This window comes from Budorcas taxicolor, chromosome 7 (genome assembly GCF_023091745.1).
Source record: "Budorcas taxicolor isolate Tak-1 chromosome 7, Takin1.1, whole genome shotgun sequence".
Classification (NCBI taxonomy): Eukaryota; Metazoa; Chordata; class Mammalia; order Artiodactyla; family Bovidae; genus Budorcas; species Budorcas taxicolor.
The window spans coordinates 23,280,041-23,303,902 of NC_068916.1; the positions used below are offsets into that span (position 1 = coordinate 23,280,041).

Here is a 23,862-nt window from a genome sequence, read left to right on the forward strand (position 1 = left end):
CAAATGTTATGCAAGCTCTCTCTCGTATTTCCCTTAGCTTCAAATCTTTAGTGGAGGATTCTTCCTCACACATGCCTGCCAAATCTGATTCTCCTGCCATACACCCTTTCTAACTTCTGCCAAAAGATTGTTTTACAAAGTCCTGCTGGGCCTCTGAGCCTAGATATCTGCAATTAGAGTTTGTACCATCTTCTTTCAATAGGTTTCAACAGTCAAAGTGAAATGTTAGATGTGGGTAATTCCCTTTGGAAACATAGGAAGTTTTTTTTTAACTAACTAAAAGAGATTTAATTAAATTTGACATCGTACCTGAGAAGTGAGGCACTAAGGTATTCATCATTCTCAAAATTTACTCTCTAGAGTACTGAAAATCTTTGTTTCACAACAGGCCAAAATCTCATAAATTGTTTTAACTGAACTAATAAAACTATTAAATAATGTTAAAATTCATTTGAAATATAAATACATGCTATTTAAGGATGGGGTGCCAAATCTAAAAATTTCATGACAGTGAAACCTATTGTTGATATCCTGGTCTATTACAAATGAAATTTATGGCAGAGTCTTAAGGCACAGAGACATAATGCATACACACATGTATATACACACATGCACACATATGTAATGTATATACATATATATGATGAATATATTATACACATATAGTATATGTCTTAAAATGTCTAAGCTACTAGCTTTAATAAACATTTAAATGACTACTTTATTTTACATGTTAATTATTAATCTCTATTGTTCCTAATGCAAACTATATTGCAAAAATAAAGAACTACTTTTTGATGAGATATTTAAATTAACATGAGTGAAGAGCAGAACAAGGGGATTCAGATTAAAGAAAAAAGCTAGATAGAAACTTCTAAAAATGTTAAATAATACTGAAACAATTAAAATATATATCAAACTTCTTCAACTTTCCCCAATATATAAAATACAGACATTTAGAGATATAATAACGGTAATAATAATAGCAAGTCAGAGAATTCAGTGATTGTATAAGAAGACTTTCAGCATCTTCTTAAAAGGGCAAATTTCAAATGTGAAGCAACTTTTACTTTTATGTAGGTTTAATTTCCATACACACAATAAGAAATATGTATGAGAGATAAAAATTATGTAATAAATCTTCTATATAATTCATTTCATATACTAAATAATCTTCAAATTATTAGGTAACATAAAGGGTAGTCTCTGGTTTACTGTTAAGTATACTATGTCAAAATAATTTCAACAATTTACTTACTAAAATTAAATAATTTTTAAAATATGACATTTATATTCAGTATGACTACACCAATATGTTTTTGCCAACAAACAAAGCATTTTGCATTGAGAATCTTGTAAAACCCTGTGTCATCAAACGGGAGAACTGACCAGTGAATGAAGAGAACACACTGTTCACTGAGCAAACAGAATGGTAAAGATGTACAGATAAAAGAGAAACAAGAATATTAAATACAATTCTGTAGTTCCTACCATTAGATGGTAGAATGCCAAGCTGTTTTGTGATACTGTCAGTCTTGTCAGGAAAGAAACACAGTGAAGAAAAAAAGCTATTTAGATCTTATTGATTATAATGAAGACGATGTACCACATATTATATTTTCACAATAAGGTCTAGCTGTGGTCTAAGTGCAGCTAACTCTACTAAGCCTATATTATGTAGTTTGATCAAGGGCCGCTATTTCCTTAAGAAATTAGGATTTCTTTATTCCTTTTATCATACATGATTTTGACATTTTATTCATCTATCTTCAGAAGACTGATTCAAAGTTTTCTTTTAGGAACACAGAGATACACTCTGTCTCTAAAACGAAACTGTATTGTTATTTCTTAGCTACTGAAATAACTTCAGTCTTTTAGGAAACAAAGGCCACCTTCTATGGAGTGTTGGCACAACTGTGACTTTTAGACTCATTTAATCTTTTGGGAGACTAAACATTCATTTAATCTAGTAATTTTAATCTAATAGTTTCCGTTCACGTGGGAAAAGAGCCACCAGGCTGCCAAAACACTTCATTCTCAGATAGTTATGATAAAACCAAAATGCTCATCAAGGTCAAAGAGAAGTGCATATAACTCCCCAACCACATATTTCACTTTATGCAGTTTGATTTTCAATGAAAATGAAATGTCTTCTTACCTAATGTTCTTCAGAAATACTTAACTATGTTCCACAGTTTTCAGCAATGTCCTTTCAACATGAAAGCTAGTTATGAAACTATAATTCACTCATTTTCAATATGCCATTTTAGAGGAAAATATCTGCATTTCCAGGAGTTTGGTTAGAGTTGTATATTTTAAAATTAAAAAATGACAAAGACTTAATTTTATTTTTTTTTTAGTAAAAGTCACTGCTTCTGAGTTGGTGCATCACAATATGGCACATTTTCTATAAGAAGGTCTTTCCTAGGGACCAATTCTGAAAGAAAAACAAAGAGAGCATTTAATATCATTAAAATTAAATTCAAATAAACTCTAAAATTTGTAACAGTAAAATATCTAGTTATAAGATAAGTCTTCCCAGTGATATTTTATTTCAGTTACCTTCTAAGGTGGTGTTCTTTATATTAAATGGATAGTTTAATAGGATTATCATTTCAGGTTATATAAAAACATACACAGCCAACTTAACGTTTTATCATTATTAAATATAATTAAATAACAACAAAACACCTTGTCAGTAGCAGATTGCAGGTTAATGATAATTAAAACTATCAACTGGAAAATTAGTTTATAGTACCAACTCTATAAAAAGCACGACGACTTTTCTAATTTAAAGATTTCAGGGAATTCCCTGTCAGTCCAGGGGTTAGGACTCTGCACTTTCACTGCAGGGTGCCACTTCCCTGCCTGGTGGAACTAAGATCCCACACGCAATTGCAAATTTGACGGAACTGTGGCTCTCAACTGGAGGTGTTCTGGGTGGTCATAGTAACTGAAGAGTGCTCCTGGAATTTAGCAGGGAGGAGCGAGATATGTGCGGGACAGGCTGTGGAGTGAAGAACTCTCTGTTTAAAATGACAGTAGGGCCTGACTGGGAAACACTGTTCAACAAAGATGATGATGATGACAACAAATGCTGAGCCCTAGGTAAGACATCCTGCTGAAGTCAACAGAGGTAAAGCCTGTAAGATACAAAACTTTTAGGAGAAGAACTGAATTAAGTGGAATCAAGTGAACTGTTACAATCAAAGCTGCTCACACCAAATTCTATGAAGTAACTTGCTTATATTCTTCAACAACAACAAGGCTGTGAAAGACAAAGAGAGACCAAGGAACTGCTCCAGATTAAAGGAAGACTAAAAAACATGATGATTAAATGCCATTTGTGTGATCCTCAATTGGATCTTAGACCAGAGATCTATCCAATCCTTTTTTTTTTTCTTCTGCTATAAAGGACACTGTTAGGACAAACAGAAAAATTTGAATGAAAGAACTGAATCAACATTAATATACTGACTTTGATAATTATACTGTTGTTATGTAAGAGAATGCCTTTGCTAATTTAGGAAATACACAAAGAAGTATTTTAAAGAAATATACACTGAAGTATTTCTCTAGCTCTAAACTCAAACAGGCTGTTATGATCTGAAAAATGCTCATTTGGGGGAAAAAAAGCCACATTATGTCTGCAATGTACCTTCAGAAACTTCAGGAAAAAAATGAGGGAGAGATGATAAAGCAAATGTGGTAAACTGCTAGAATTTGTAGAATCTGGATAAAGGGAATGGACATATTCTTCAACTTTTCTTATATCTTTTCTATAAAGTTGAATCATTAAAAAACTCTTATAATGAACTCAATTCAAAAGGAAAACTGAAATTCTTACAAAAAAGAGATCTGACTAGAGAAAATACTCTTATGAGCCACATGGTAAATCTGGCTTACTGAAATGAGAACGCGTTAAAATAAGTATCATTTAACCATTTTTTATATCTCACTTGCTGCTTCCAAATCTTTGCAGCTTTCATCAGAGAGCATATTACAGTTTAGGTTTTAACTTATTAACGACAGTGAATTGTTTCACTTATCAAACATATAGGTGCTTATTTTTTCCTGGGCATTGCATCAAGAAAGGAAGATACACAGATGAATATATAATAGTCACCTCAGTACAGCACAGTGACTGCAGTTAATAACATTGTACTGCATATTTGAAACTTGCTTAAGAGAGTCTTAAAAGTCCTCATCATTGAGAAAAAAAATTTTGTTAGTATGTATGGGGACAGATTAACTCACTTTATTGTGGTGATTATTTCAAAATATATATAAATATAGAATCATTATGTTGTATGCCTGACACTAATATAATGTTACATGTTAACTATACCTCAATTATTAAAAAAAAAAAAAAAAGCCTCCTCAGCTTTAAATAGTTCACAAGCTAGTGGAAAAGACAGATTAACCAAAAGTCTTAAGTAAGTAAGAGATTTAATTTTCTCACTTATCAGGAAATACAGATTAAGGCGACCCTAGGCTAAGGCAGGTCCTTAGTGCCACCTCCAAGGACCCAGGCTCTCTTCCTTTTCTTCGTGTGTGGTGTCTGCCTTCAATGCTGCTGCCAGGTCACCTCTGCATTCCAGGCAGGAAGGGGGGAAAGGCCAAAAAGCGGAGTGCTGGCTTGGCCTATGCCTTTTTAACTGAAAAACAATAGCTTTATTGGAAGCAACATTCAGCAGACAGCTGCTTGCACTGGCCAGAAAGGTGTTACATGGTCTGAAAAATCATCCCCCTCCTCTCCCTGCCTGTCACACTCTACCCTGAACACAGTTTTTCAGTTAGTAAGAAAGAATAGACACTGGAGAGGCAACAAGCCTACCACCCTTTTGGCTGCACAACGTGAATAGACACCCTTCTTCCCATACGCAGAAAGCTACATCTGTTTGCTACCTGACCCCTAAGGTCTCATCCAGGTTCAAAACCAGGATCTGCAGATGATGTGCTATGGCCTTTCCATTAGGTCCAGCTGAGGTTCACACAGTAGCTGCCTACTGGACCATAGTAAACAAACAGGACACAGCAATAAAAACCTGGAATGGAAAATACATGGCAGTTACTGCTCCACAGCAAATCCTAAATCCTCTGGACAGGAAGAGCAAGGGCTCCTTGCTCATGGCAAAGCAATAAATTCTGGTCAGCCAAACTGGCAATAGCTCATCCTGTTTTCTGGGAGACCCAAAGACCCTCTATTATCCACTGTCCTTCAAGGCTCCTGGTCTGTCCTCTAGGGGATCCAGATGTGGGGATATTAGGGAAAATGCTCTTCTTTGACACTCGGAAGTTTTCATAGTTTACGTCCTGTTGATATGAGTTAAGGGATCAGGATAGCCTTTAAGAGCTGAAGAGACCTAGCTATGCTTGGGGTTTCTGACAACACAATTTACTCAAAAATTTTATAAGCTACACATCTATTTTCTCCCAGTCATTTTCATGTACAAGTAGCCACAGGCAAACATCCTGACAATTACTAATCATGAATATTTTCATCCTTTGGCAATGGTCTCTGTGTTGTCCCAAACCTCCCTACCCCGTCGTTTAATGGACATGTCTTAACACAATGAAAATCTACAGGCTCAGGTGAATAAATGTACCCTATATCTGATCTTTGTCCAGCAAATGAGAAAGATTTGGGATACCGATCTTATTTCATATTAGAGCTAAGAGGTCCCTTGCTTGCACTGGCTTTAGTTTTGTAGCAGCTGGCATTTTTCCAGGCCTGCAAGGCTCTAAATTATAAGGGCTCTCAATCAATCAGAGTTTAGGATGTGGCGGGAAATGTCCCTTAGCAAAGCTGCGCTTCTTTTCATCTTTGCTTCACAGACTGACTAGCTTAATCTGCATTAATCCTCTTTTTCAATATTTTGCTAAAAGCAGAAAGAAACAACAAGCACATACTGACACTCTGATGACACCGCTTACTGCTGTAGCTGTACTCCTAAGAAACAGGAAGTGGTATGTTCATCACTACATAACAAGGGCCACCAGCTTAAGGCCTGTGATGGTCAGGTCCATGTTAACAACACTCCCCCCAACCCCTGCTTTCATTTCATATTTTATGTTGTGTAATCTCAAGGATCTCACTTCTTGGCAACAACTTCTACTGTTCTTAGTTAAAAGTAACAAAAGCTGTCTGGCTAATTAGGCAGAAAAGGCATTTATTAACAGTTTATTGGTCTAACTCAAGGAATTACTGTGAGGGCTTAAGAATCAGGCAGGCTTGAGGCTAAGCTTTCAGGAACACTGTCCAAAGCAATACCACGAACTGGCCTGATGATGAAAACTGCTACTGCCTACAGGGCACTAGAAAAAACTACCACCATTTCTACGCTCATGGAGCACAACACACTATATTTAGGATGTTGCCAGAAACTCAACTTTAATACATTTGTTCCTGCTATACCAATGACACTTCTGGAACAGTAACTTGACTCTGCAACCACTGACGCTAACTCTTGCCAGAAAAATGGGTTTTGTGCCAAGCTTCTTTTCTCAAGCTCATTTAGGAATACGGGTAATGTAGTGTGCTACATATCCATGCCTGAGCTGCAAAGGGAACTAAGGAAATGAATATTCTAGATTCTGTTTTGGGAATTTAGAACTCATAGAGATGGAAATCCCTGAAATACAACAAGGTTATTTAAAAACTGGTAAATATCCAAAATACAATACATTAAAAAGATCATACACCATGATCAAAAGGGATTACTACAGAGATGCATGGATTTTTCAATACCCACAAATAAATCAATGTGATACACCACATTAATAAAATGAAGAATAAAAATCATATGATCATGTCCACAGACGCCAAAAAAGCATTTGACAAAATCCAACATCCATTTATGCAAAAACTTCTCAACAAAGTGAGTAAAGAGGGAATAAACCTCAACATAATAAAGGCCATGTATGACAAGCTAACATCATACTGAATGGTGAAAACCCAAAAGCTTTCCCTCCGAAATCTGGAATGAGACAGGGATGCCTCCTCACCACTTTTATTCAATACAATTTTGCAAGTCCTAGCCAGAGTAAACAGGCAAGAAAAAGAAATAAAGGCAACCAAATTGGAAACAAGTAAAACTGTCACTAGTTGAAGATGACATGACACAACATATAGCAAATCCTAAATATTCCACCAAAAAACTGTTAGAAGTAATAAATTTGGTCAAGTTGTGAGATAACAAAAACAATACCAAAAAAACCTGCTGCATTTCTATATACTAATAATAAACAGAATAAATATCAGAAAAGGAAATTAAGAAAAATATTCTATTTACATACATATGGATAAAATAGCTAGGAATAAATTTAACCAAGGAGGTGAAAGACTATTAACCTGAAAACTATAAGACACTGATGAAACAAACTGAAAACACAAATAAATGGAAAGATATTGTGTTTTCATGGATGGGAAGAATTAATATTGTTCTTGAAATGTCCACACTACCAAAACCTGTCTACATATTTTATGCCATTCCTATCAAAATTTCAATGGCATTTTCTACAGAAACAGAACAAACAATCCTAAAACTTGAGACACAAAGTCTCTAAATAGGCAAAACAAATCTTTAGAAAGAAGAACAAGACTGGTGACATCACACTTCTTCTTTCAGACTTTACTACAAATCAGTCACAATCAAAACAGTATGGTACTGGCATAAAAACAGACATATAGATCCATGGAACAGAACAGAGGGTCTGGCAATAAATCCACTCATACATGGTCAATTCATTTACACCAGAGGAGTAAGGAATGTGCAGTGGGACAAGAAGAGTCTCTTCAATGCACAGGGCTGGGGAAACTGGACAGTCACATGCAGAAGCATGAAACCAGTCACTTCCCCTCGTTCATCTTTATACCACTTCAGAATGCGTGCTTCACTCAGAACTTCAGCTTTATAAAAAAGCACCACTGTTTTCTTGAAGGCGTTCATGAAATGAATGTTGTCATGGCTAGAGTAACTTTTTAAAACAGAGAGTAGAGAATCAAATTTGTTCTGTCTTGAACCCACAGGCATTAAGTAGAAAGAAGAGATCCATATATAATTTAACAGAAAGGAGGAGGCCATGATTAAGGCAATATAGCATTATACCCTATAATCATGTAAGAGTCAAAAGTTTTCAATCCTGGGGGACAATTAAATATACAGAAAGGTAAAAGAAAAAAGAAGAAATTTAAACTAATATTATCATACTTAAAACTAGGCTTCTGAAATATAGTTATCAAATTTAACTATCTGATATTATCTAAACTTTTATTCATATAATAAAGATTACATTTTGCTATAATTGCTATAGTACACAGAAACTCTAAAGATTATTATTAAGACTAAAGCTAATGACTATAAATTTTCAGTTTAGGATTAACCATGTTTGCTGCCCTTAGAAATATTACTTAGATCAAATAATTTCTGATGATGCTCATAAACTAAAAATAACCTTGAAAGCTGTACAGGAATTAGAGTACTGGACATTCAGATTTACTGTTGCTGTTTAGTTAAGTTGTATCCAAATCTTTTGTGACTATATGGACTACAGTCCCCCAGGCTCCTCTGTCCATGGAATTTCTCAGGCAATAATACTGGAGTAGGCTGCCACTTCCTTCTCCGAAGAATCTTCCCAACCCAGGGATCAAACATCTGCACTGGCAGGCAGATTCTTTGCCACTGAACTACCAGGGAAGCCCATTCAGATTTATCAAGCTGCAGTAATCAAGACATTATGGTAGCAATACAAGGACAGAAAAGCAAACTAACTGAGAAATTATGAAGTCAAGGAACAGATGCACAAATATTTATTATTTGATTTTATGCTAAAGGTGACCCTATAGTGCAGGGGAAGAGTGGTCTTTTCAATAAATAATGCTGTATCAACTGAATATTCAGATATTTAAAAACTACATCTTGATTCCTATCTTATTCCATATAAAAAAATCAACTCTAGTTGATACAACCAATGAAAAATATCAAACAATAAAGCTTTGGAAGAAAGCACAGGATGATCACTTCATGACCTTGCTTGAGATGGACAAAATTTTCTTAAACAAGACAGAAAACCATAAAAGAAGAATGAGATTAAACTGGACTACATTAAAATTAAGAACTTCTCATCAAAAGATAAAAACAGCAAAACAAGGGACTCCCCTGGCGGTCAGTGTTTAAAACTTCGTGCTGCCAATGCAGGGCATGCAGGTTCTATCCCTGGTTGGGGAATTAAGATCCCACGTGCCATGTGGTGTGGCCAAAAGATAAAAACAGAGAACAAAAATAAAAAATAAATAGCAAAATGAAAAAGCTAAAAGTAGATTCTTATAATATATATATATCCAACAAAGGATTTATATTCAGAACATATAAAGAATTCCTTCAAATCAATAATAAAGAGGCAGGTAACCTCTTAGAAAAACGAACAAAAGACCTGAACAGCCATATCCAAATGACAACTGAACACCTGAAAAAGTGCTAGTACTTTGTTAATTACCAGAGAAATGCTAATTAAAATCACAATGTGGTACCATTATACAACTACTAGAAATGCTAAAATTAAGAGATGCCTAGTATTAAGAGTCAGAGAAGGCAATGGCACCCCACTCCAATACTCTTGCCTGGAAAATCCTGTGGACGGAGGAGCCTGTGGGCTACAGTCCATGGGGTCGCTAGGAGTCGGACAAGACTGAGCGACTTCACTTTCATGCATTAGAGAAGGAAATGGCAACCCACTCCAGTGTTCTTGCCTGGAGAATCCCAGGGACAGGGGAGCCTGGTGGGCTGCCGTCCCTGGGGTTGCACAGAGTCGGACACGACTGAAGTGACTTAGCAGCAGCACCAGCAGTATCAAGAGGTGGTTAGGATATAAAGCAACTTGAGTTCTCAGACACTGCTCCTGGAAATGTAAATTAGTCTAATTACTTTGGAAAGCTGGTCAGTAGTACCTATTCAAGCTGAATCAACATATACCATATGACACGGATATTTCACTCATATAATATTCATAGAAATGTTGCTATATCCAATAATAAAGATGAATGGCACAAAGAGAGAGAAAGAAGCCAGAGAATATAGAAATCCTATATGATTCCAATTTACTATATTGGGTTAAAAACTGATACTGTTGAAAGTCAAGACTGTGGTTATACTTGCAGGGGAAGGGCTGACTGGAGGGGCATGAGGGGTCTCTGGGGATAGCAGTAACATTAGATAACTTGATGTGGAGATTGGTTACATAGGTATTTTAGTTTGTGAAAATTCACTGAGCTGTACTATTTTAAACTGTGTACTTTTCTGTTTTTATGTTTTTTGTATCTTTGTTATTGTCCCCTCAAATACTTTTTAAGGAATGAAAACCAAGAAAACCAAGTATTATATAAAATGAGAAGCCCCACCAGGAGTCTGGAGGTATAATAGAGGATCCTCAACTATATTCGCATTTTGTATAACCCCAATTCTCCTAAATTAAAATAACCTGAATCACAGAAGAAAAGATAAAGAAACAGATTTAGTCTAGATAGGTGACAAATTATACTATGAAAATTAAGAATGCCAAATAAATTATTACAAAAACAGTCCTACAGGCAAACCCATTATATATTGCAGGTTTGGTACCAGACCACTACAAATAAAGTATCTCAATAAAGCAAATCACAAAAATTTTTTGGTTTCCTGAACCATGTAAGAGTTATGCTTACACTATACTAATAGTCTACTGAATGTCTAATAGTATCATGTCCAAATACTTTAATTTAAAAAGACTTTATTATAATATACTAACCATATTCTGAGACTTCGCAAATTGTATTAGTAACATAAAAGAGCACTGATCATGGATCACTATAACAAACACAGTTAATACGGAAAAAGTTTGAAATACTCCAAGAATTACCAAAATGTCACACCGGGACACAAGTGAACAAATGTTGTTGGAAAAATGGCACCAGTAGACTTGCTTGACTTGCCTGCTTGACAGTTTGTAATAATGCATTCTCTGGGAAGTACAATAAATTGAAGTATGCCTGTACTGTCTTTGTAACTGAAGTTTTGCAATACAACCAGTGGTTAAGATTAAAAAGAAGAAAAAACAACAAAAGAAAAAGAAAACTGTCTAGTAAAGCAAAGTTTCGTAATTTAGCACTTTTAAATACAGCCTTACAAATGTGTACAATATATACCACATTGGCAAAATCAAACTGTTTTACTAATTAGCATTAAAAGCACTGTAATTGCTCAATAGTTTAAAATGCATTGCAAGCAACATTCTTTTTTAATATTACTTACTCAGTGTATTGTGGTCTGTGTGAATACCTTGTATAACAGATGTTCTGAGTATCAATTCAACATCAGAACCTATTTTTATTAGCTGTTAAGAAAACAAAACAAAAAGAATAAATCCTTTGCATATTTTTTCAATGGTTCACATTAATGTACTGTTTTTGAAAACTACAGGTTTACTACTACAATTTCTTTTTAGGTGATACTTGCTTTCAACCTTTTTTTTTTGGCTGTGCTTTGCAGCCTGTGAGATCTTAGTTCCCCACCAGGGGTCAAACCCAAGTCCCCAAAAGTGGAGTGTGGAGCCTAACCATCGGACTGACGGGGAATTTCCTTGCCTTTAACTTTCTGTAACCATTCCAAGCTTATAGAAAGCTTAGACATGCATATACTTTCACCTTTTATCTATCCATTCCATATTTTGATCCAGAACAGATTTGGAATATTTTTTGTTATAACATATATTTTACAATACGCTTAAAATGTGCAGTTTTCTTGTTATTCTTTTGAGTGCATCTGAATCTTTCTTATACTATAGAGTTGGATGTTCTGAACACTAATAAAAGCACTGTATTAGGAGTCCGAATATTTGGACTCCAGCTCTGGCTCTGTCATTGAGTGTGTGGCCGTGGGTTAATATCTACTCTAAGTTTCAGACCTCATCATCCCAAAATGAAGAACCGGGCTAAAACAGTGATTCTCAGAGCCGTGGATCCTTGGGAGGATCTGGAGACCCTTTCAGGGAAGGCATAATGTCAAAATTATTCTCATAATACTAGAGCCATCTGTATTGTTTGAGCTGTGAGCAGTAGAGCTTTTTCTTTGGAAAACCATTTCTACTTGAATGAACCACTGACAGACAAACTCTGATTATTCAGATTTGGGTAACTGGCAGATGTTTTCTTGAAGATGAGTGATATGAGTACCTTCAAGAAAACAACTGACAGTCATTTGCTGACAATGACAAAATTTAAGCTTTTAAGCAAAAAAATCACAATTCTGGAGAACTTCTATCTGTAATTTTAAGCCTGACAAATTCCCAATACTTCAAGATTTTTCTGATGAGATGGATATTAACAGATGTAATTTAAAAATATTACATACTGAACTATGTCAATATTTGGAAGATCTGCATTACGTGGTAAACCTATGTTTTTCAAATCATTAGTGCATGACGTTACAAAGTCATGCATGGGTAAAAGACCCACTCAACGGGAAAAACACTAAAATCTATTGGTCTATGAAATGAAGACATGAGGACATATGAAAGAATATCCTAGAAAGAAGCCACAGCAAAAATGGCCTCAGACAAGAAAGCTCTTGGTAAATTAAAGCATCCTCAAAGAAGGCACTAAGCTGGATGAGTAAGGTACGTGGTGAGTTGAGGTGGGAAGTTAACAGGAGTCAGATGATGCAGTGCTAAAGGTCACGGCCGGCAGAGACTTTAGACTTTACTTTGAATGGGATGAGGAGCCATGGGAGTTGTGAACAGAATAGCCATGGGATATGTCTTTTTAAAAGGCTCACTGTCTTTAAGTATTGAGACTGGGATGTAGGGAGTTACAGCAGAAGCAACAACAGCTGCTAGGAGGCTGTTGTAAAAATCCAGTGAGAAATAATGGTGGCTTGAAATAGGAAATAATACTGGGAAGATAAGAAATGGTCAAAGTCTGGGTATATTTTGAAGGTTAAGTCAATAGGATTTGCTGTCAGATTGTATGTAGATGTGAGAGAAGGAAAGTAGTCACAAAAGAGAACACCAAGGTTTTTGGTCTGAACATAAAAAGGAGGGAGCTGCCATTAATAGACATGGAGAATGCTGTAGGGGGCAAAGCCTCACCTCCTGACAGACCTGAGAAGGGGCTTAGTAGGGTAGAGAAAGCAAAACAATGAGCCTTCTCACTAACTGGAGGTGCATAAATTGAGCTGAGGTTTAGGTTTAAGGCTGGAAACAAAGCTAGATCAGAAACAAGGGATTAGGAGAGAAGAGAGGGGATAAGCAGGATGTGGTTATGTATGAGAACTGGAACTCCCCCCCAATCCCTCCAGCCAAGGAAGTAAATACACACACCCATCCATTGGTCTAACAGATAACAGAGTTCCACACTGCAACTAACCTTTAAAGAAAGTTACCGCTTGTTTAGGTATGGTATCAAAGAATATTCACAATTATTTGAAAAGGATAATATATACACCTACCATCTTCCAACTATGTATCTATATAAGGCTGAATTTTCTTTGTATAACTGAGTCTGAAAAACACATTGCACCAGGTTGAATAAGAAAGCAGATACGAGAATTTAGCTGACTCCTATTAAGCCAGGCATTACAGAGATTTGCAAAAACATAAAATAATGCCATTCTTCTCACTATATTTTTCTGAAAATAGTTATTTTTCATGAAGACTGTATATGTTAGCATATAATAAACTTATCAATTTTAATTATTTAATTAACATATATTTTAAAAATTTCTGTTTTAAATTCTATTATGGTAAATATTGATAGGTATAACATACATACAACACTTTTTGGAGTCTTCAGTTTTTTAGAAGGTAAAGTGGTCTTGAGACCCAAAAGTCTGAAAACTGCTGATTGAGAGGCCACCTAGGATTCCTTTTGGTGCCAAGGCTTCATCACAATATGTGACAATGTAATTAATTACCTACAAATTACTAAATATGTAATATATGAAAGTAGAAAATATATACATATATGTACACACACACGTGTGTGTGTATATATATGTGTGTGTGTGTGTGTGTATATATATATACATATAACAAGTATCTAATTTCAAGAGTGCTTACTGTTAGTGCTCTATATGTGAAATTAATCTGGAGATTATAGTTCACTTTTCCAGTTTAGTTGATATAAACTGACTGCAATATTTTTAAAATCATGACCTCAAAATTTAGAAACACAGACATATCTCAAGAGATACTGTGGGTTCAGTTCCAGACTACCACAATAAAACAAATATCACAATAATGTGAGTCACATGAATTTTCTGGTTTCCAACTGTCTATAAAAGTTATAGTTACAATATACACGATTCTATTAAGTATGCAACAGCATTATGTGAAAAAGAAAATAATGGGGACTTCCTGGCAGTCCAGTGGTTAAGAATCCACCTTCCAGTGCAGGGGATGTGGGTTCAGTCCCTAGGGAACTAGGATCACACATGCCCTGGGGCAACTAAGTCTGCGCTCTGCAACAAAAGATCCCACAAATAAAATCTGACGTGGCTAAATAAATAAGACAATATTCATATCTTACTTAAAAAACACTTTATTATTAAAAAATGCTAACCAGCATCTGACAATGCAGGATTCCCCCAAACCTTCAATTTGTATAAAACGCAGATTGTGTGAAGTACAATAAAGCAAAGCACAATAAAATGAGGTATACATGTACCATATTGTTAATAATCAGTTTTCTGAATAGCAAAATAGTACAAACCTTGGCATACATCTTTAAACTTCTTTTCAAGTCATGACTTGATTATAATGTCATTTTAACTGCTTCCCTAGATAAAAATTACATAGTCCCCATTTGTCCTATCATAAGATTAGGTTAAATCTCTCCTCTTTTATGTTAAAGGGAAAGAAATCCTTAGGCTATCTCATTTTGTCTCATTATTGTATTACAGATATTCACTACTTCAAAAATAGCATTTTCTCTACTAAGTATAAAAGTATTTGCATAAAATTTTTTGTTTCATTATGTGGAAATTCTATTAAACATAGAAGAATTTCTCTAAATTGTACCTTCTTCTTTACTAAACCAAGTCTTGGAATCTTAATTAACCCAGCAAATAATTTTTCATTTTCTTCCTAAGGGTCCTTTCCCCTACATTTATACAAAGTTAGGTCCAGGACCACTTAGGAAGCAGTGTTCCTTCCTAAGACAGAGACAATGTATGTATGCATATGACTTTATACAAGAAAAGAATCAGTGTGCACTTTTTCAATGAACAAGCATTGGGAATACTAGGGAGCTCACAGAATAATGTTAGTAGACTATCTTCCACTAAGGAAGTGACTAAAACGCAAATGCAGAAGGTAAAGTGAGAACAGTTCATAAACCCCTGGCTGTTTAACTTCCACAGCCAAGATATGAATTTAAAAAAATTCTGTCCAGCTGAGCTAAGTGAGTAGAAGTTTTCTCTGCATAACGTAAGAGAGAGTTATCACACTCACTCTTCTTGGTTTGTCACTTGCCTTAGACAAAGAGAGCATCTCTGTGAGTTTCTAGGTTGGTTCAGCTGTTCTGGCTTTGATCATGGTTACACTTTTGTTCCTTTCGCTAGGCAACGTGCTATCTTATAGTTGTAGGCACGTGACCCTTGAGGAGGTGAGCCATACCAAACAAGTGAAGGTCATTTATAGTTGTGATGGCTTTAACTATCAACTAACGGTTTTTATTTCATAAAGTCTCTCCGTTTTTATCATTTCCTCTAGTTGCTAAAATTTGAGTTTAATTGTAATTGAAACATTTAATACTGTACCTCTTCTATTTTCTTAGGAGAAGTTTCAGTTTTATTACATTTGAATTCTTCATTTATCTTTATTCGGGCTGCTAGAAAAAGGAAAAAATATGCATATAGTTATCTGCGTTTCTAATTTATAATTCCTGTCCCAATAATTTACATAGTATTCATTATATTACAGTACAATATGCTATATACATATGTATCTATTATTTCTCTAACAGAAAAAAATAATTTTGCCCTGTGTAAAACAAAGTAAAAACTAAGAAATTTATTTTAAAAGTCTTTTGGAGAGCTTTTTACAGGCTGGCAATTTGTAATTAAACCTAATATATATTTTCAGCATTCTAATATTTTTGTTTCCTGCTTTTTATTTCTAATTTCATTTGACCCTCTAGCTGTGAGATCCTAATAAATTCAAATTAATACTTTGCTTTTGTAAATATAAGGATCTGAATTAAAATGCTTTTTGTTTTTAAGATGGCAAAACTCAATACATATAAGCATGTTTAACTATCCCTCCTCCAAAACACTTAAAATGAAGATACGGCAGCAAAGAGGATATGTAAATAATTTTGAGTGCCTTGGCTGACAAGTAAAGTGATGAACAAATGAAACTTTTGTTCATATAATCCAGTGCTTTGGCATCACTACAGCAGAATAATTTAATGTAAGTGATAAATTGCCTTATATTGCTGCTGTGAGCATTTGATAGTAAATATGCACTGTTAGCTATTCTTATAATTATTTCACTTAAAAACATTTAAAGGCACAAAAATATGCTATGGTGATGGAGATAAGCCATAGAACCTTCCTTCTATGCTCAATACATGTCAACATGTAATGTGGTTAAGAGTTCAGGCTTTGGAGCCAGAATGCTGAGGCTAAATCCCAGCTCCACCTATCTTTTCGCATTACTGTCAGTTTTCTCATCCGCAAAACTAGAAATTATAATAGTGACTACCTAACAGGTCTGTGATAAGAATTAAATAAGGAATTTGTGTAACATACATATAATATGAAGCATATACTTTAATATTCAAGAAATGTTTTTGGTAAATTACAAAAACTTGAATTCATAGGGACAGTGGGGACACTTTACCTAGATGCCCTTTTCTTTTCCCCTTTTTTTAAATGGAGGTTGAATTTTTAAAAACAAATTTTATTGGAGTACAGTTGATTTACAATGTTGTATTAGTTTCCGCTGTACAGCAAAGTGAATCAGTTATACATATACATGTATCTACCCTTTTTTTCTTTCCCCATACAGGTCATTACAGAGTGTTGAGTAAAGTTCTTTGTGTTATACTAGTTATCCCATACCTTATTATTTATCTATTTTATATACAGTAGTATGCATATGTCAGTAACAATCTCCCAACTTATATACTCTCCCTCCTAAGGTATCCTCTTAAACAGCTTTAGAAACTGAGTATGACCAACACAGAACTTAAGCTTTAGAGCTCTGAGTTCCAGAAAAGACAGAAACCACTTTAAACAGTGAAATACTGAATCTGGAACCATTTGTGATAGATTCCCTTTCATAGTTTCATAGCTGCTGCCACTTCTAGAAAGACACAGGCATTAACAATATGGTAGTATCTGGTCCTAGAGAATGTGAAAATTTGATTATATAATAGGGAAATGAGTTCCATGGCTTGAATGTAAGGTAAGCAATGGAGCACAGTGAAATTTTGATCCTTTCTTTTTTTTCCTTATTCTTTATGAAAACATGATCTTTTACAATTTTTCTTTAAGTAAATACTTCTCAAACAAGTGTAATATAAACTCATTAAAACAAACAAACATTGAGAGAGAGATAGTGAAGGTTCATCGCGCAAGGCAGGTCTTAACCTTACAGGGTCTCTTGGACTACTAGCAGCCAACTGAAAATTGGACTTGCTTCAAAGTGGCAAAGTATAAACTTACCTTCTAATGCTCTAGCATCATTTTTAAAAACCTGTTGTCTGGTCCTGTGCAATGTTTTAAAGAGCTGTAAAACCTGGAAAGAAAATCAGAATTCACACCTCAAAAGAAAAAATTTTCACATTTTACATAATTACAAGGATTAAACAGCATTTATTTCTTAGATTATTTTTCAAAGTAGCTGGTGAAAACAAGAGTTGGTCAAAATAACTCCCTTGATTATTTATCTTTAGATTTTAAAAAATTAGCCTTATGTATTTACAAAAATAAAACAAAATTCTTTCAAACAAAATAATATGAGAATGGTTAAAAAGTTAATGATCCCCCTGCCAAAATTAGTTTGCTAAGGTAACCAACTTTGCTAGTGTGGTATGTATTTGTTCTCATTTTTCTTAACATAGACCTTCATCTGCTCTAAAAGTCATATACACATGCATACAAACTCAAGAATATACTACATCTTAAAAGAGCCCAGAAGCAAGATGTTTTAGATAATTTAGGAAAGTTTAATTGTAATTTCTCAAAAAAGAAGTAGAATGCTGAGACTTCTGAATATTTTAGACTGTGCTAAACAATAACAACAAAAGCGTATGCAATACTGTCCCCCCAACACTGTTCTCTCTTCTGTCCTCTCAATTTCAGTATGGAAAACAAAGAATTTCTGAAGCCAGAAATCTCTAGGTCATTCTTTAAATCTACCTTACTCCTCACGGAGAAACCGTAGGGATTTCTCTCCAATCTTTTGGATATTCTCCATCACCCAAAACAATTTACATTCAGATCTCTCCCTATCTTGTGCTTAGACTACTGACAAAGATTTGCCACTCTGCCACCATTCCCTCCTTTCCCCCAGTCCATTCACCAGATAACAATACTGAAACTTGACTGAGTGCATCCTATGTGCTAGGCACTATTCAAGCATTTTACATATATGAGAAAACTTATAGCATCATAGGCAGATACCAAAAGAGAAATAGGAAGCAGAAAACATAAAAATTAAACAAAGATTAACCCAAGAACTTTCTCAGAAACATAAGTTTTTGCAAACACAGAATAACAACAAAAAGAAGTTATAGTAAATCTAAAAAGGACTGTTCAGAAAATGCCCCAAAGCTCTTGGATATCAAATGAGTGACAGCAAGGATTAAGTTCAGAAAAACTGCCCAGAAAGTAGAATGGGCAGTTGAGGAAAGGACAATAAAATTAAAGGAGTTGGCCCAACAGTTACAGTCACAGGATCTCCAACAAGAGAGAACAGAGAACACAGATTCCACCAAGTGCTCAACACAAACCCGTGCTGCAGCATATCATGATGTAAGTGCAGCACAAGGCTAATAAAGACATCTTGGAGGAAAAAAACAGCCCACGTATAAAAAAAAGAAAATTAGAAAGCCACCTGATTTCTAAACAGCATCACTGTGAGAAGACAATGGTATAAAATCTTCAAGCTACATATCCAAACTATCACCTAACTGCAATTACAAATTGCTATTTTCAGAAATGCAAAGTCTCTTACTTGCTATATGCTCTTTCTTGGAAAGCTATAGAAGACGACTGTGCTCCACCAAAACAAGGGGCTATCTCTCTCTCTCACACACACACGCGGGCACACACACAGTGGGAATGAGGGAGACAGGTGATCCAACACAAGAGAGACAGAGAGGATGGTAAAGGACAAATATAGGTCAGCATTTGTGTAGCCAGCAGAGAAAGCAACTATTCTGGACTAGAGCAAAAGGCTGGATTCAGAAATGATGATGCTAGGGAAAAAAATGAAGCTAGTAAATAACAGTTTTGCTCATAATTTGGGAATAGATAAGAAGGAAAACCGATAATAAACACAAAGCAGTTATTAACTTCAAGAAACACTAAGACTTAGGAAAAAAAGTCAACATAATCATATATTTATATTAGAAGGCTCAGCTTTGGACAAATTTTGTATAATTATATGAAAGACGAAAACAGATTCACCAAAATTTGTATACTGAGAGAAACAGGGTATTAGGGGGAACTTAGTCCTCAAATGGAGAAGGCAATGGCAACCCACTCCAGTACTCTTGCCTGGAAAATCCCATGGATGGAGCCTGGGTAGGAGGAGCCTGGTAGGCTGCAGTCCATGGGGTCGCTAAGAGTCAGACACGACTGAGAGACTTCACTTTCCCTTTTCACTTTCATGCATTGGAGAAGGAAATGGCAACCCACTCCAGTGTTCTTGCCTGGAGAATCCCAGGGACGGGGGAGCCTGGTGGGCTGCCGTCTATGGGGTCGCACAGAGTCGGACACGACTGAAGTGACTTAGCAGGAGCAGCAGTCTTCAAACTTGCTGCAGACGGTGATGGCAGCTATGAAACTAAAAGACGCTTTCTCCTTGGAAGAGAAGCTATAGCAAACCTAGACAAGGCATTAAAAAGCAGAGACATCACTTTGACAACAAAGGTCCACATATTCAAAGTTATGGTTTTTCCAGCAGGCATGTATGGATGTGAGAGTGGGACCATAAAGAAGGCTGAGCACCAAAGTACTGATGCTTTCGAATTGTAATGCTGGAGAAGACTGTGGAGAGTCCACGGACTACAAGGAGATCAAACCCAGTCAATTCTAAAGGAAATCAACGCTGAATATTCATTTGAAGGACTGATGCTGAAGTTGAAGCTTCAATACTTTGGCCACCTGATGACAAGAGCTAACTCATTGGAAAAGATCCCGATGTTGGGAAAGATTGAAGGCAAAAGGAGAAGGGGGCAGCAGAGGATGAGATCATTGGATGGCATCACTTGGAAGAGAAGTGATGGACATGAGTCTGGGCAAACTCCGGGAGACAGTGAAGGACAGAGAAGCCTGGTGTGCTGTAGTCCATGGGGTCACAAAGAGTCAGATACAACTGAGCAATTGAACAACAAAATCCTCAACTTTCGCAGACAAAGGTCAGTAAATAACTCCAAAGAGGAAAAAAAAAATCAATTGTAGTTTAAACATGTTATTTATAAACATGGAGGGAAATCTAAGAAGAAATAACTAAAATGATTAAAAAGTGCTTATCTGGGGAGCAGGAATTGGGAGTATATAGGAAGAAGTAGATACCTACTGGTTTCTGCATAATACCATTTGACTTCTTAAATTTTATACTATTAAGGCCATGAAAAGATGTTCCACATAATTTGCCATTTGAAAAATACAAATCTAAATCTCAGTGAGATACTACTTCATCCCAGTAGAATGTCTACAATCAAAAAGACAGTCAGTGACATGTGTTAGCAAAGATGTGGAAAAACTGAAACTATTACACATTGCTGATAGGAATGGAAAACCTTGCAGCTGCTTTAGAAAACAGTTTAGCAGTTGTTCAGAGAGTTAAACACAGTTATCATATGACCCAGCAATTTCACACCTAGGTATACAACCAAGATGAAAACATATGTTCATACAAAAACTTGTATATGAATATTCATAGTAGCATGAAAGAACCCAAATGTCCACCAACTCACAAATGGATAAATAAAATGTGGTGTATCTATTTTGTTATGGCTTGAATTGTGTGTCCCCACAAAAGACATGTTGAAGTTCTAATCCTCAGTACACGTAAATGTGACCTTATTTTGTATTTTCAAGATAAAAACTGTGGTAACTTGTTAGAGTAGCCATAGGAAACTAATGCATATTTTACTACTGGAAGTGGGATGCTTCTTTAACAAATATCTAAAAATGTAGCAGTGACTTTGAAACTGAGCAATACGTAGAGACAGGAAAATTTTTGAGGCGGTTGATAGTGCAGGCCGAGATTATCTTGAAAAAGACTGTTGGCAAACACAGGGTTGTTAAAGGTAGTGGAACGTCAGAGAAAACCAGGGAGTTTAATACTACAAGAGTAGTCGAAGAGGCTGCAAGGGATTAAGAAGGAAGTGAAAAGTAAGTATGCCTAATTATTTTACATGCTATTTAGGGAAAAAAGAAAGTAATTCACTTAGTACAACAACCAGTATCCCTACTTTAAGAACTAGTATTAAGAAAATGTCTTCATTACCGCCTCGGAACTAATATCACCTTGGAGTTAATAAACTTTTATTAAAGTAAAGAAACCTAGGTCAGACTGTCTTCTTGTTTTGATGTACTTATATTGATTAGACAAATTTAGGTAGTGTATACGGAAAGTCAATTCTTTGCAGTAAGATCAGTTTAAATCTGACGTTACCACTTATTCTAAGCTTAGGCAAATTAGCCTTTTGCTTCAATTTTCTTGAATAATAGGCTAGTTTTAAGGGTGGGTGATATAATTTCTGTACTAGGTTTCACTTTAGCTGGTTATCATTTCTGTCTTCTAAGTATGGGTTATATACCCCTCATGAATACATCCACAGTACTAGGCACTTACTACACTTTCTTGAAGTGTCCCCTACTTCCTGAAAGGCTTCTCGGTCACCTTGTATCTTTCACTTAGCACAACTATCTTCTACACATGGTCGTTCTCATCAAAAGCACTTTAGGAATGAATTCTATTTAATTTCATTGTATTCAAGTTTTCCAAGCAACTTCCCACTTAAAGGATGGTCCATACGCTACTTCCTCTTTACAGAATACTCCTTCCTCTCTTCTCCTAGGTAATTTATTAAAAAAAAAAAAACTATTTATTTTAAATTGGAGGATAACTGCTTTGCAATATTGTGTTGGTTTGTGCCATACATCAACATCAATCAGCCATAGGTATGCATACGTTCCCTCCCTCTTAAACCTCTCTCCCAGTCCTACTTAATTTCTAATAACACTTCAGGTCTCAATTTACATGAGGGATTTTTTTTTTTCTTTTGCATCTCTCCAGACAGGATAAACCTGTTGTATGCTCACAAAAATACACTGTATTTTCAATTCAAAATACAGTGAATAAATACTTGTAATTAAGTAATTGTTTAAACTCTTCCTACCTGCCAGACTTCTGTATGAAGTTACTGTTGCATCCACCATGCCTAGAAAGTACAGGCTAAATGCTGGCTATTAAGTGCTACTAAAAGCTATTATGGACACTCCGAAAGTTTTTTGAAAGAATAACCCTTTACAATTTTATCAGTCCTGTGACATATATTAAAATGTACTAGGAACAGAGTTCAGTAGTACAAGAGAACTCTTTGGCAGCTCCCTGTTATTGACCAACCAATTATAAGCACTGTTTGTTTTTTTCTCACTATACAGGTCAATTTCCCTTTTCCATGTTTATGTCTCAACCGGCCATACTGATAATACGTAATGTTGGTTAGGGATGGCTGGTCCCAGAGAATTGTACGCTGGCCAGGAATGCGCATCAGTTTGATAAGAAACTTGCGATCTCGATCCTGAAGGGGGCATCACCTCCCAAAGCTCGTTCAGAGCACTCAGGAATCTCAGGTCTCTGCTCTGTCTCGTTAAGTGCTACTTTAGACAAGTGTTTTTGCCGGGATTCGGTATCCTTGGTTACCTATGCACATTTTGGTTATTTGACGATATCTTTTACCTCATCTGATGGTTTCAGCGTAGGACTTCGGGGTCCTGTACAATTCGCAAGGACGCCAAATGGGTCCCTCACAGAAACGCCCGGTGTGGAGGATGGAAAGGGGGCAGGACCCAAGTCACTGGCATGCATCACGGATAAACCTTCTGTACTTGGTAGACGAAGAAGTAGGACCACCTGTACCGCCCTCCCTCCTCCGCACCTGCACAAACCCTCGCCTGCCCTCCAGGGCTGGTTACAGGCTTCTCAGGTGTAAAGGCCACATCCTCCGCGGAGGGTCCTGAACCTCAGTTACAGAGACTCCAGACTATGTTCGCAAGGCCGCTCTCTTACCCTCCCCGCTGGCATCGCATTCAACCCCTCCCCGGACCCAGTCACCTTGGCCGCCTGACCCATGGCTCTCGCCTCCGCTTGCTGCCACTTCTCCAGCGGTGGAGTCGCCCCGCCTCCCGGCAACCAATCACTGCTCATCATCCGCCGGTCCCCGCCCCGTAGTATTGTTCCTAACTCACCGCAACCAATCACCACAAAGCATCTCCTTCGTAGCCCCGCCCCCCCGCGAAGGAACAGGCTAAGGGAGTTGGGTAAGACCGTGGCCTCTGGGAAAACCGCGAGGAGCCGCTGAGCTTATTTACGGCAAAGACAAGAACGGAAATAAAATGGACGCCATGTTAGTTAGGGGCAGAG

General features: G+C 36.2%; 1 protein-coding gene across 1 annotated transcript; it reads right to left on the minus strand.

Annotated features, from left to right (window-relative positions):
• Window positions 1-2,358: 2,358 nt before the first annotated feature.
• Window positions 2,359-23,609, minus strand: LYRM7 (LYR motif containing 7). The gene is made up of 5 exons (XM_052644198.1): window positions 23,554-23,609; window positions 17,703-17,775; window positions 15,792-15,862; window positions 11,289-11,370; window positions 2,359-2,437 (listed from the first exon to the last, which is right to left on the minus strand). Exons 1-5 carry the CDS (start codon window positions 23,569-23,571, stop codon window positions 2,367-2,369), a joined length of 315 nt encoding a protein of 104 aa, XP_052500158.1. The 5' UTR covers window positions 23,572-23,609; the 3' UTR covers window positions 2,359-2,366.
• Window positions 23,610-23,862: the final 253 nt, after the last annotated feature.

Bases quoted from the DNA above. Each gene is read 5' to 3' on its own strand.
- LYRM7 (XM_052644198.1), bottom strand. The intron at 15,863-17,702 runs GTAAGTTTATAC...TCCTTTTTCTAG, and splicing joins TGATGCTAGAGCATTAGAAG to CAGCCCGAATAAAGATAAAT. The intron at 2,438-11,288 runs GTAAGTAATATT...TTTTTCTTTCAG, and splicing joins CACAGACCACAATACACTGA to AATTGGTCCCTAGGAAAGAC.